We start from the raw sequence: 14,392 nt of genomic DNA on the forward strand, positions 1-14,392 counted from the left end.
CAACACAAAGATATACCGTGTTTCAGTTCTGAATATTCTGTTAATTGAAAGAAGTTGAAACTGCAGCTGAAGAGTCATTATTTAAAATCTAAATAATACTATGGTAGTCTTAAATGCCCTTTAACTTGTATTTAACAGACAGCCTTGATATGGTGTGAGTAGGAGGCTCAATAAAAACTCAAAATGACACTTTTTGAGTGTCATTGATACCACTGACAAAAATATGTAGAGCTCTTTGAAACCTCTTTCATCATTTTTTCCACTGATATTTTTAAAGATATGCTTATACAAGATGTATTTCTAAAGTATTTGCAAAGACATCTTATTTTTTGGTTTATGAACTCTTTGGCATCATATGTCTAGATGTTTGAAATAGTTTAAGGGAAATATATTAACTGCACCGAAGGGATTGTTCTTGGTCTGTTGTGACCTTATCAACACTTATAAATACTTAAAGGGTGGGTGTCAGGAGGATGGGGCCAGGCTCTTTTCAGTGGTGCCCAGGGACAGGACAAGAGGCAATGGGCACAAACTTGAACATAGGAAGTTCCACCTAAACATGAGGAGGAACTTCTTTACCCTGAGGGTGGCAGAGCACTGGAACAGGCTGCCCAGAGAGGTGGTGGAGTCTCCAACTCTGGAGACGTTCAAAACCCACCTGGACGTGTTCCTGTGTAACCTGCTCTAGGTGACCCTGCTCTGGCAGGGGGGTTGGACTAGATGATCTCCAGAGGTCCCTTCCAACCCTATGATTCTATGATTCTATGATTCTGAGCTCAGTTTACCAATTTATGCAGTTGCTTAACTAGCAATCTCTCACACTTTGATATTATAAACCAAGTAGTCAGAAAGCCCATAAATGAAGACAGATGATGATACTCTGGACCACATGCAAAAAGTGAAAAATTGCAAGATCATATTTTGAAATAAAAATCTCTACTAGTTTATAAGAGAGAAACTTTCAAAAAAAATCTCTGGTTTTAATCTCTTACACATATTAATTGATGTACATATAGTAGTGCAGCAAGTAACTAGCTGTTTATCAGTATGGAATAGTAGTTTAAAAGACACCTTCGGGCACAGACTATTAAAAATGTCTACTGCCAAACTGAAGTTTCCTTTGGTGACCCTTAAAGTCGACTGACAGAGCCTTTTCTCCATGTCTCAAAAATAGTATTTTTTTTAATACCTTCGCAAAAGCAGCTCTATCGTCACAGTCCCTGCTTAAGAGCACTCCGTCTTGTCCTCACACACACTTCTGAAATGCGTTAGCGTACAGGAACACAGTAGAAGCTTTCAGGAGCTGTAACAGAACTTTGTTGTCATGTACATTTGGCTTCTTCCATTACATTTACATTGTCTTCCACTACTTTTCTCTAACGTATTTCCATAAGAAAATCCTAAATCTTGAAAGTTTGTAACAGCTTGTGAAATAAAATATGAACGTGTACCACAATTTAAAAGGCATTCATTGCCTCTGCTTCCAACAGCAATTAGGGAAGACAGGATTCAAAACCAAATGTTGTTACATCTGGGTTTGTATTAAGAGAAATTTGAAACACTGAAGACAGTGTTTGATTTTTCATTTATTCAATGGGATCAAACAACTCCTGGATACCAGAAACCTGTTTCAGTTCTGTAACGCTGGCAAAGAAACAAACCATGGTCTTTGAGCTATTACACTGGCCTAGCTAAACAAAATACAGGCAATTGGCAATAGTCCTTTACAAAACCGCTTTAGCTAGAGTCAGTGATATTCTTAGCGTGGAAATAGAGAACTTGGTTTCAAACAAGAATTCTAAGCTGATTTGGACAGTTTCTACACTATAGAAATTACTGTGATATTATTGACATAGTCAAATCTCTTAAGTTTTTCGGTAGAGATTTTTGTCTCCTGTTTCATATAACAAGCAACATAGTTTATCCAAGTTTTACAGCTTGTCCAATTGCCAAATGTTGCTAATACAAAAGAATAAGATGCTGCCAAAACTGACAACTGACTTGGACTTTATTGATAGAGAGGGATCATGAATAACACAGGAGAGCTTTCAGTGTCAAGGTAACCTCACTGTCGTCATGTTCTTCTTATCTTTACTGTTAATGGTTAGGCAAGGAGAGGGCAAAGTAAGCGTACAATCCATCTACTCTGAGCAGACTGGACAGGGAGATGTTAAGCTGCATTACTGGAGTGCCACGCTTCTTGGTTTGAGCTCATTTGTTTTTATAGCTTTTAGACTAGAGGTTTTTGGCTCCAGAGGCTGGGCATGAAAATAGACACCTGTCTGTACTCTAATTACTCTGTGCCTGTCATTAATAGAGTAGCTTTTCTTTGCAGCAGACAAAGGAAACTTTTCCAGTTAGTTAAGCTGTTCTGAAAAGTTTTCTTCCTGCACTGTATATTATTTTATATATATAAATACATCCATTTATTTATATATATAAAATAATAGGCAGATAAACTTCTTTCTGCCTTGCTTTCAAATAAAGTCTGTGTTACGTGCCTGTTCAGTGTGGCTACATTGGAGCATTCACCAAAGTCAGTACTGTTTAAAATTCATGGGGTTTATTCTCCTTTTGTCAAGCATTTTCTACATACAGAACATCCATGTGGTGTCAGTTACAGAAGAAAAATGCATGAGACAGACTACTGCAAATAAGTGAGTAACAGATGGTTTACATGATTCTTCTTTGCTCACAATGGAAAAAAGTTGTTAAAAAGGGAAACAGATTCAGTAGCTAGAAATGTAAGCAGACTCTTATCTTAGTTAAATCTACCTACCAGGAGGTTTGCTCAAGCTAAAGAGAGATCTACTGTACCACACAGGGCAGGATGCTAAATGCACACAAGATTACAATGCTAGAAAATTCCAGATTTCTAAGCAATTTTACACAATCTAAATTGCAGTAAAATTTTGTTTAAAAAAAGATATTTTTTTCTGATTGCCTTCAGTAAATGGAGGTCAGTTTAAGAGCTTATAAGCATTCTTTAGCAAAAACATAATAAAAATAAAAATACTCCCAAAGTTTTAAGTCATTGCTCTAAGTCTGGATAGTTGTTTACTGCTGGCTTCCTGATCCCACTGATTTGTTATTCTACTTCTGGGAATCTTATTTTTCCCATTTATATGTTTAACCATTGCTAATATCAGAATTCTAAGTAAACAAACTATAAAAAATACAAAGTTTTTGTTGTTTTTTTTTTTTTTTTGCACTAATCCAATTCAATGCATGGAATATAAAACTCAGTGAGAGTTAACCAATTGGTTTAACAAATATGGATAAATGGTACAATGCATAAGCAAAAATATTACCTACTGTAGATTTCAGTTCTTTGCATTTTCAGTTTCTTAAAAAGCATTTTGTTTACTTTTAAATAACAGTTTCCTCGATGATATAAATGAAGCTTTGTGATGCCAGGTTTTTAGAACCTGGTTTACTCTGAAAGGTTAAGTGCAATGTTTCTCTTTAGTAGAACTGAAACTCCTTGCTGATGAAACCCTGTGATAGCTGAAAAACCTAACATCTACTTTTTTCTAAAAAAAGGTTAAGCTTCTGCAAGCAGCTCTCTCAACTAAGACTCGCCATAAAAATAAACTCCTCCAGCTGCAGTGAACAGAAAACACTGCAAATATAATTTCTCCTTTTTTTTCTCTCCATGTATGTTCCACAACTTGAGACTAGAAATTTGATACCAAAAGTTTCTTTCCAATGACAAGCAATCCTGTAGCCACAGTGGGAATAAATTATACAATTTCTATGCTTTACCTTTCATGTGAGACTTTCGCTTCAAGGCACAAAAAGATTTAACAGTGGACTGGACAGAACAGGACATAACATTTCAGTTTAAGGAGTCAGAGGTTGTACAACAGCTCTTATTTTGTGTCTGAAGCAAACCAACCCAAAATTCGAATCGTATTTTATCATATGAATCACATTTTATATTATTTTATCATATTTTAGTTTTCCATTAACAAATGCAAAGTATCACATTAAATTCCCTGAAGCTTCTCCCCCCCTACTTCCTTTAAAATAATGTATGATATTTATCATCAATTTCAGTACTTGGTAATTTCAGTCAAACACCACAATCTCAGCTAATAATTACTAAGGTGTACCGTTATCAAATAGCTGTTGTTTTAGTAACGTTTATGTGGAATTTGATTTAAATTGTGTTCAAGTCAAAGAAATTACAAGTATAGAAGGGTCTAACAATTTAAAATGAAAATTGTGTAAATTTGAAGAATGGTGTAATTTAAGTGCAATGTACTGTAAAACTATTAATTCAGTAAATATAGAACACAGATCCTTATGCTTCTCCAACCCAAATTACTGTGTTGCCTCTCTCAACTTCAGTGATTTCACAATTTAACTTATTGAGCCGTCCATCCAGGATAAACAGAGATTCCTTGGAGGGGGTCATGAGATACTGACCAAAAAGGCCGCTGTCTTTTATAAGACGGTTCTTACTGTTCCAAGGCCATTCGCCCGCCTTGACAGGCTCCTTCAGACTCTTCACCATCTTAACCTTGCCAGAGGAGAGCTCCACGAAGAGAACATCAGTTTGCGTGCTGGAGCTACAGTAGACATTGTATTGATGAGCTTCAGTGAATGATGGCTGAAAAGCTACATCAGATATGTGCAAATTAGTGTGAATGTCAAATGCATCCTGTATTTCTCCTCTCATTGTTATGGACTGGATCCTCATGAGACCTTTAGCATCATCAATGCTGACAAGGTAGTGTCCATCTGGAGAGATATGTGGCATGCCTGTTACGTCGCCATTGTATCCGATCACAGCATCAGTAACGCTATCCACTATAAGCTGCGGTAGGACAGCCCCGGTGGTATCAGGCTTACAGCAGATAAAAAAGTATCCTCCAAGATGTGTATAAGCCAGTGACTGAGGAATACAATTATAATCCTTTAAACTAATTGTCTTGATGTACGACATAGTTTCTAGATCAATTTTCTGGAGCACAGGCTCATCCTTATGAAGAACAAATCCAAACCTGGAAGGAAAAGCACAAAATCAAAGAAAGTCAGAGCTACCGTGTGCATTACGAACAAATGAGGGAAGCCATTTATAATGGCAAAGCAGATGAGTTAATATGTCCAGCACTGTATTGCTATATATCTCCGCTTCAGATGTGTCACATACTAGGCATTTTATAATATTTAATTTTTAGTGTTCTTGTAATTGTAATTTAGAGCACATCAAATAAAATGTCTAAAACCCATTTATCTGATTAATGGGAAAAGTGGGGTTTTTTTCCTTCTGACATAGGGGAAAAGGTAAACATTACTCTGAGCATGTCTACTCACTTATAACTTTTACAAAAGCCAAGAAGGAGAAAAAGATTAAGTATCAATAGATAGTACAACCCATATATTTTAATTCATTTCATATAGCTCTTCCACTTTCTTGGGAACATCAACTTAACCCAGCGCTCATTGTTATTCAGATAATTATCTGAATCTTCCTCGTTTTAATTCAGTAGCAATGAATATCGTAAAAGGATTTAGGTTTATGCCTCCGAACTACCCAAGCCCTGTATTTCTTACAATTTAAATGACCCTTTATGCTTTTCCATACATCAAGGAATTTTCACTGAATATGAATAATATGGTTGAACTTCAAAATCCTACAGCTGAATGTTTATAACATTTTAAATACAAACTACCTGACTATTCTTTAATGTTAACATGTAAGTTCTGAATGCACAATCATTTGACTGTAGAGACGCAAAAGCCACCGCTCTAAATATTACAGAGTCATGTGGAAGTATATTAGTTTTGCTTATAATATAAGCAGCATTCACAGCACTTTTCCCGAACAGCTGTTTTCCTTTGGCACATTTTTTAACATAACATTTCCCTCTGAATCTTTGATCCTAAGAATGAAGCTGCTTGCTGATATATAATCTAAAAATACCTATCACATCGTGTTGATATGAAGCACTACGACATCCAGAATGTTCCAACAATCGAGCTGACCATAGCACAAGATTTTCATACGATGCTTTGCAACCCCAATATATTTACTCAACAGTGAACCACTAATGTAACAGGTAGAAAGGTTTCAGGACATTGTTCAGCCAGTTCCTCCAACATAAGACAGTGTGAACTATATTTACACCTCCTACTGAATTGATATAAGAACGTTTTCAATTTTAGCCTCACCTTCCAAAATCTGTGCATACTGCTTCAATATCGTAGGATCACAGAACTATAGAGTGATTTCAACTGGAAGGGACCTCTGGCTTTCTTTTGGGACAACTCCCACTCAAAAACGGGCCAGTGTGAATTAGACTGCTCGTCATTATGAGTCGAGTTGATTATGAGATCATTTTTTTCTTTGATTATTCAGACACTTATAAATACACATAAACTGAATTAAATTGTCTTGGTTAGAAAAAAGGGTGAGTGAAGCTTTACGAAAGTTATGTGAAGATGATAACTTGACAATTACTGTTACTTTTCACAAGGTCCGTCATTCTGTCATAGACTAGGATCATCAGGCAGAATTTGATTTTTAGCTGTTTTGGCCATCTTACATCATCCTTTTCTTAATCTTTTTGGGCAGACCTAAAATCATTGATTCTTGATTGCGTTATTACGTAGTAAGCATCTTTTGGTCATGAGAAACAAACTTGTACTGTATTATGTACAGAATCATCCTGTAATAGATGAGGTTAAATAGCAAGCAACATTCTTACATTTCAAATATTGTTGGTATACCTCATTTTTAAATAACCAGTGTTACACACATGAGCAGTGGTTACAAAAGGACAATGGAATTAGGTTATTGATTGTCTTTTACATAACAGCCTCCAATGTAAAACAACGAGTGAACTGTTCAAGAGCGCTCACGGCATTCTGGACAATTTGCTACTTAACCTTTACTCCTGCAAAACGATAACCAATAAACCCAGTACATCCTAAAAGGACTTGTCTTCTGGATGAGGATTGACTTGAGGGCTAGACATTGTCATTACTGTTGGTTTCATTAACATCATATGCAAAAAACCCCTGAAATATCTAGGTTGCTACAACAAGCACTAAAAAAATATCAGAAAACGTAAAACAGACATAGAAGGTTATGTTAAGAGATAATATTATACACGACATAAACTCAACCAAACTTCTTGCCCTGTCAAGTTTATTGTGTATAATCAATCTTTAGCTGTATTTCTAATACAATTAGGTTTATGGAATTACACGCACACTGCTCTCTCTTCATCCCTGCCCTACTCCAGTGTTACTGCTTTGGAAGCCATTGGCCACATGGGAGGAGCAGAGGTTGTAATGGTGGGGGGCGTTTCATGTGGTGCAGATTGGTGGCTGACCTGACTGGAGGATAACCATGCTCCTGCAGAGGGAAGCACGGCGTGAACTCAGCAGGAATTCATTCTATGGCTTTTATTTAGCAGGTACAGGTGGCAGGTTAGAAAACACAGAGAAGGTATATGTGGAGAAAAGCATACTGCTGGGCAAGAGGGTTGGTACATGCAAGACACATTAGGGTATTTTTAGAGGGAGAAACTGGATACACGGGAGAATATGTGATTATTGTGGGACAGCGTAACACGGGGCACAAAAATTACACCAGTTAATCCAAGCATGGAGAAATTTGTTTAAAAGTGAGCTAACCTATACAATTCTGGGAAGACAATAACACAAATTGGTGAATATCAGGAATATACTAAAATCACTTGACTTCTGAGGCAAATAGGTAAAAATATTTTTTTTCAAAGAAAAATGGATTTTTCACTTAGGTCTGCTCCTGCTCAATAAGATTTTTAAAATTTATGTTCTGAATATTTGTGTTAAAAGATAAATCTGCTATCAATTAGTGATGTCATTTGCATAAATTAAAAAATAAATATGATGCTAACCAACCGTTCTCAATTCTCACTATTTTAATGAGTTAAAGGTATGTGAAGGCAAGGGAAAATATCCAATTTTAGGTTAATGTGATGGCAGGTACTGAATACATTAAATACGTTATTTTCAGCTGTTACATTAAAATATATGAAATAACACTGTAAGTGCGCAGTGCAGAAATTTTTTGCTTTAATTACTTTTGATCTCAATTTCAAAAGCAAACACAAAGAAAACTTTTTTTGTTTGAGTTTGGTAAGTTGACTTGGGGTTTGAAAACATTCTCTTCCAGTATACCAATACAAAATAATGGGAAAAATTAAGAAATCTTATTTAAAAGAGAAAGAAAAGGCTCTCACAAAGCTGTTTTTAACTTATGTAGGTACTTAAAACACAGACTTATATCCAAGTGACATTTTGAGATATACGTAAACATACACAAAAGCCATTATATGATTTTGAAAATCCTATCAGACACCATCTATATGATTAACTATATAAATACTTTTGAAAGTTTGGCCTATTGTCTTCAGAATCTGTATTAAACATAGTTAAAAATTGTTTTCTGTAATAAATCAGTAATTTAGCATATTTGACACATTTTATTGTATATGTGTCCATCATATTTCATAGTACCTTTGTTTAACCTAGGAAAAAGATTTAAAATTTTGCTGTATGTTCTGAGGTGCACTCTAGTTTCTATCCCACTTGAGACAAAACACAAGTAATTTTAAAAAAAAAAAAAAATTTTTAACCATTTTCTACCACGAAACAAATTTAAGAATCTAAATAAATATATTTTAAACTGGACAAACCCTTAAATGATTGTTTTCATATATCACATATCAACCTGAGAAATAAAAAGAAGAAATCTCAAGCTTCTTGCAAATCTATTTATTTTAAAGATTATTCCAGTTGATGAAAGTGACCCTTTCTTTCTGAACTAAAATAAAAATGCAAAACAAGATTAGCATCAGTTATCTAAATCAGCAATTCTTACTCGATGATTTAAACCACAATCAAAATGAAGGATTTAAATCAGTTTGATTCAAAGAAATCTGCCTTACTCATGAGTACTTGGTTAAGCAGTGTTAATGATCAATTTATGTGATATTTTGGCACTCAAATGTCATTGATGCATCAGTTTAATGTGTGGAAGGACTCACACTCAACAGCTCGCTTTCCCCGCGGAGGAGGATGCTGCCACTGCTCTGTCCTCTTCTCATTACTTGGTACCTTCTGCTAGACAAGTGCCCTAAACTCTGCCAGCTAAGAGGTCTGCATAAGCATTCACCGGTGCTTGCCACTAAGATGAATTTAGTTATTGTCAAATCATTTAAATGCTTTAAGTACAGTCTGACGATTAACTTGGCTGGTATGAATGAAATCGTTTAGGAGCCAGAGCAGAATGTGGGTATGAACTTTCCCACTAGCACAGCTAGATTTAAAAAAAGGATATTTGTCTACAGCAAGGGACTCCAGATCTTCAGGGTTAATCACATCCTTATTATAGAGCGAATCAGCAAACGCACTTTAAAACACAAACCAGCTGATAACATACCATGTCTCAAGTATTTCAACAACAATTTTCCGAAACATTTCAGTTTCTTGTGCAGCTTCATCCATCTTTTTGTAACATTTAGATCCCAGTCCAAAAGCCACTAGTAAAACGCTTACAGTATCTTGGATAGATTGTTCTTGCAATTTAAATAGTGACTTCAGATTTGGTAATTGAGTTTACTTGAAATCTAAAGAAACCGGATTCAAGATTGCAACAACCTTACCCTGATGCTGTATTTGTTGCACTTTGGAGATCTACTGTCCCTTGCTCTGAAGCTATTAAGATACTTGATTTTATAATCTCCTGCTGCAGGAGCTAATCATATATATTCTGATAATCATCTATACCTGGACACCCATTTACAATGTACCTTACTTTTAAAGTGTGCAAAGGGCGGTTTAATACATATCTTTTTTAATGTGGTTGCTCATTTTCATGTTCTTCATTTTTCTCAACTTTGTAGACTTAAAATTATCACAACTATCCACGCTATCCGTTGTGTCCTGCTCAGTTCTGAATTTGAAAACACAGCTTTGTGAGATATGCCCTCCACTCCTTTCTTTAAGTAGCAGTTTCTCTAGCCCAGGAAAATATAATTCTACTTTCTCGTAATGTTAGCATGCTAAAGACTTTTTGCTTTACAATGTTTTCTAGTTCAGACTTTAAAAACCCACTACTTTGGACACAGACGTAATGTTAGCCTAGAAGGTAATATCCTTGGAGGTGAGTACGCTAAAGGATCAGCGATGTGAGCAGAATAATACATTGAACTTAAGTAGCAGTTTTTACTTACTGATTGCAAAGCGCTTCACAAATGTTACAGCAAGTGAGGAATGAAACTGAACCGCTTGCCTAAGGCTATATAATGATCCATTGGCAAAGTCTGGGTGAAAAATACAAGTTATTTAAGGGCCAACACGGTTTCTAACTGATCATGCTACGGGTAACCATTGCAACCGAGGTCCTGAAGAGACAGATGGGAGCAAGTACAGACAATTAAAATATATCCTTTTGGAAAAGAATATAGGAAAGCACTTTGTAAAACTAATATTTGTGAGTATTAAAATTAGAGAGAACTTTGGACCTGGGTGGGAGAGAAGATCCCATGCGGGAAGCTGGTAAACCTTCACGAAGGACCTGCCCTTTGCCAGAACCAGAAGTATGGCTGCCAAAAGTAATTTATTAGAACTAATAGGATTTTATCAATATTATTGTTCAAAAAATTCTTTCTCAGCTTTTCATATTGCCTGTAAATTTTCAATGCCCCAATTAAAATCCAGTAAAGCTGGACAAAGGGATAAATACCCAAACAGTCCAACAATACAGATGAAAAGGAAGTGGGGGAAAAAAATACTTTCAAAGCTGCCAGTCTTCTTGGACGTGAAAGGATTTGGCAAGCTGTGTGTTTGATATATTGGTTTGTCTGCCTGTGTCAGCAAGAGCTGTGTGTGGCTGGGGTTTTGAGAAGCTGAACAAATCAAGAGAGAGGTCTGTTTGTTCATGTGCCTGTGGGGTTTGTGTGGCTGGTTCTTAGTCTATGAGAATTGCTAGGCAGAGGCCTAAGGATGGAAAAAGTAATGGAAGCTCTGGAAGGAAGATACAGAAGGGAAAAGGGGAACTGAAGAAAACCGATAAGGAAAGTTAGGGATTCCATGTCTGGTATAGCATACAAACCCAAAGAATGAGAAATTATACTTTTGTTTCCTGAAGGCGAGGAAGTATTTTCCAGACCACCAGCAATCGAGGAAGATGATAAGCAGGTTTTTTACAGGAACATGCATTTGTCAGGTTAGACAATTTGTTCCTGATAATTTTGAAAGAGTTGACTAGCTCTTAACATTTTAATAAATCGCAGAATAGCAGGAAAATTTGGAAAGTCTAGAATGTTGTTGAAATATTCATGAGATAAAGCCGGGTATCCCAGCTAAGTGGAATAGCTTGATGCGTATCCCAAGGAAATAATAAAATAGATAAAGTGAGAATCAACTACAGAAAAACGTGAACATAATGCAGTCAATGTGGGTCTATGGAAAAATTAACTTTGTCAGACAAACCTAATTTAATTTTTTTTTTTTATTAGAAAACCTTGCTGAAGGTAACTAAATACCAGGAGAGCATACCTTTCTTGGAATAAAAACTGATACCTGAAGGAAAAATAATTTCTCTGCTACTAAACAGTAGTTGTCAATGCAGAATTATAATTTTACAGGGAAGATTTGCTTCTGCTTGGTACCAAATCTGATAACAAAATTTTCATAGGAGATTTCAATGTAAATATGTGTCGAGGACACTAAGATTGTAAAAAATGACAGGGAAGTCATTATATTGCTCAGTCACTCACTTAAGCAAAATGTGTTTAAACGTAGCCAGGTGTAAATTTGAGCAACTGTACCTGTGAATGTGGAATGCAGGATACGCGTATAGAACAATATCCTGAAAAGTAGTGACTATGAGAGATTTAAGGATCATAGCAGACATGCAGGTCAATATGAGATCTGAGTCTAAGTCAAAAAAAAAAAAAAAAAAAAAGACCCAAAAGTTCCTGCACAGTCCTTGGAGGAATATACAGAGAGAGGTAAGAATAACGCAACAGTCTCATATCTGTGTTCCACACTGGGGAGAACCAAGTTAAGAATGCTTTATGCTGTTTTATTTCTGCTCTTCTAGAAAGGAATATTAAAGAATTAGGGGCAAGGAAAAATCTGAAAAGTGTTTGAGGGATGGAGACAATGATTTGAAGCAATAGTCTGAGAGAGTCCATATATTCAGCTTACGAAAAATATAATTCAGACATGATTTATTTACAACGTATATATACCTGAACAGAGAGAGCATACTGTTTAGTAGTGTTGTCTTTAATTTCACAGAGGAATTATAGTAATGACTGCAGACTGAAAGACGACAAATTTAAATTAGAAATAGGTATTTTTTCCTAACAATGCAGATGGTAAACCTTTGCAACAAACTACCACAGAGGTGATGAATTTTCTTTGGTGGGAATCTCCAGGTAAAGTCTATGCTCTTTTTTGGAAGATTTGCAGAAAACCAAGTAAATGTAGATTTAGAAATATCAGATTCATTATCTGATCTCTGGATGACTATTTCAAATGTTTAAAATCTATGGTATATACAGAAAGTCAGACAAGATGTTCTCATGGTCTCTTCTAGCCTGTGAATTCATGAAACACCATTTTTTTGGCTTTGTTCATACAAGCAAAATTGCAGAACTACAGTAGATTTTAATGTTATACTACTTAGTCATTTGATGCTGATATTTTAAGAAGCAGCCAAGCGTTTCGAATCTCATGAAATTAATTGGGATTTTACACAATACCTTAACTCATACACAGTCACACAAAAAACTATTATGTAGAGGAATCTGTCTTTCAGCAGGCCTGAGATTTAGATGCCACTTTTACATCCACTGTATAGAACAAAGTTGGGTTTTTTAAAATTTATCTTACACTGTTTCTGGTCCTACTTAATTGTGAATTTCACATGTGAGTTACTAATAACTTTTACAATTATTGATCTTTCACACACACACACACACACATATCTTCAAAATAAACATCCCCCTTGGCAACACATTGATCATTGGTCCCCAAATTCAGGAAGTTTGTGAATTGCTTGTGTAATGTTACAACTATACAACAGCTATAATTTGACTTGGGAAGAGAGATGTTCTAAAGCTAAGATGGTCATTCCTTCGAGGTTTATTGATCTAAACGTAGAAGATCATGGTGGATAGGTTGGGGGAACAGTGATAGATCACAGAGACCTGCTTCAGAACAGTTACCTGCTTGCACATAGCAATGATCAGTCACAAATAAATTTTAGCCCAATGTCCAATAGCCTGATTGCCCCCATCTAACCACCAGGTAAATCTCCCTGTACTTCCCTTCTGTCCAGTATTAAGAGCCTTCTCAGCATGCCAGTATCAGATTATTAACTCAGGTTTCACTGCCAGGTTGACCTTCATCTTTCTGATGAGGAGGCAAGAGCAATTGTAAAAAAAAAATACTTACCAAACTTGTCAGAAAACAATATTGCAAGTCACTAAGGTTAAAGGCAGTTTTGGATCACACAGGTTAGTAGATTGGGGGACCCAAAAAAAGCCATTTGTAATAAAAGAGCGTGATTTACCAGAGCTGCAACAAAACGTTGTCCTCCAGTGGTGTCTATAGGCCCAGTGTAATAGGGACATTTCGCAAAATTGATATTACTAAGAGAGTTTTGTTGGAGGTCCCAGTAAACCAAATCAGCAAGTGCATAGGCTGAGCTTTCACCACCCTAATTTTTTTTTTCCATTCAAAGTAAAGCAAAGATATTAAATCTGAATAAAGAAGTCTGCACTACTACTTTATGTTTCATTCTGTTCTGCAACCGCCAAAACTACCATAATCTTAGAACCTTTCAAAAGCATTTAGTTTTCTAGAAGGATTAAAAAAATACAGCCATTCATAATCATGCGATGAAATTGTGTCTGTCACCTCTGTACTGTTTTAATGATTAGGCTGTTAGAAAACAAGTGATACTTGAGAGTACCTTCACTTTTCCCAAATGATTTATGGATAGATGGTGTTGTATTTAATACAAAGTTTCCTCTCATATAGATTGATATGCAGAAGCCTCCCACTGTTCATTAATCCTTGATTAATATTTATGAGAATCTCAACCCTCATGTCTCTTCTACGCAGTGAAACCATGCACAATACCAGACAGCATATAAAGGCGTTTGTCAGAATGCATATTGGGATCCTGCGCAACTCAGGCCTGCAAGACATGAGAGCAAATCTCCACATTTCCAGTAATTTATTTTATAGTTAATGCAAGTGGGAATCTGCAGCCTGTGGGCGTACCACTCCAATTGGAGTATATGCTAGACCTGTGGAATCTGAGATTCTTTCTTTCTTCACTCACTCCATATGAATAAATAATAAAGATTTT

The 14,392-nt window shown here is 35.9% G+C and overlaps 1 protein-coding gene across 2 annotated transcripts in view; it reads right to left on the bottom strand.

Annotated features, from left to right (window-relative positions):
- Window positions 1–3,183: 3,183 nt before the first annotated feature.
- Window positions 3,184–14,392, bottom strand: part of FSTL5 (follistatin like 5) — a 317,506-nt gene continuing 306,297 nt past the window's right edge. For both annotated transcript variants that reach the window (XM_063336243.1, XM_063336242.1), the window contains one exon: window positions 3,184–5,009. In XM_063336243.1, coding sequence (XP_063192313.1) covers window positions 4,307–5,009 — 703 coding nt within the window. In that variant the 3' untranslated portion in view covers window positions 3,184–4,306. The remainder of the gene's footprint in view (window positions 5,010–14,392) is intronic.

Source organism: Chroicocephalus ridibundus, chromosome 5, assembly GCF_963924245.1.
Source record: "Chroicocephalus ridibundus chromosome 5, bChrRid1.1, whole genome shotgun sequence".
Taxonomy (NCBI): domain Eukaryota; kingdom Metazoa; phylum Chordata; class Aves; order Charadriiformes; family Laridae; genus Chroicocephalus; species Chroicocephalus ridibundus.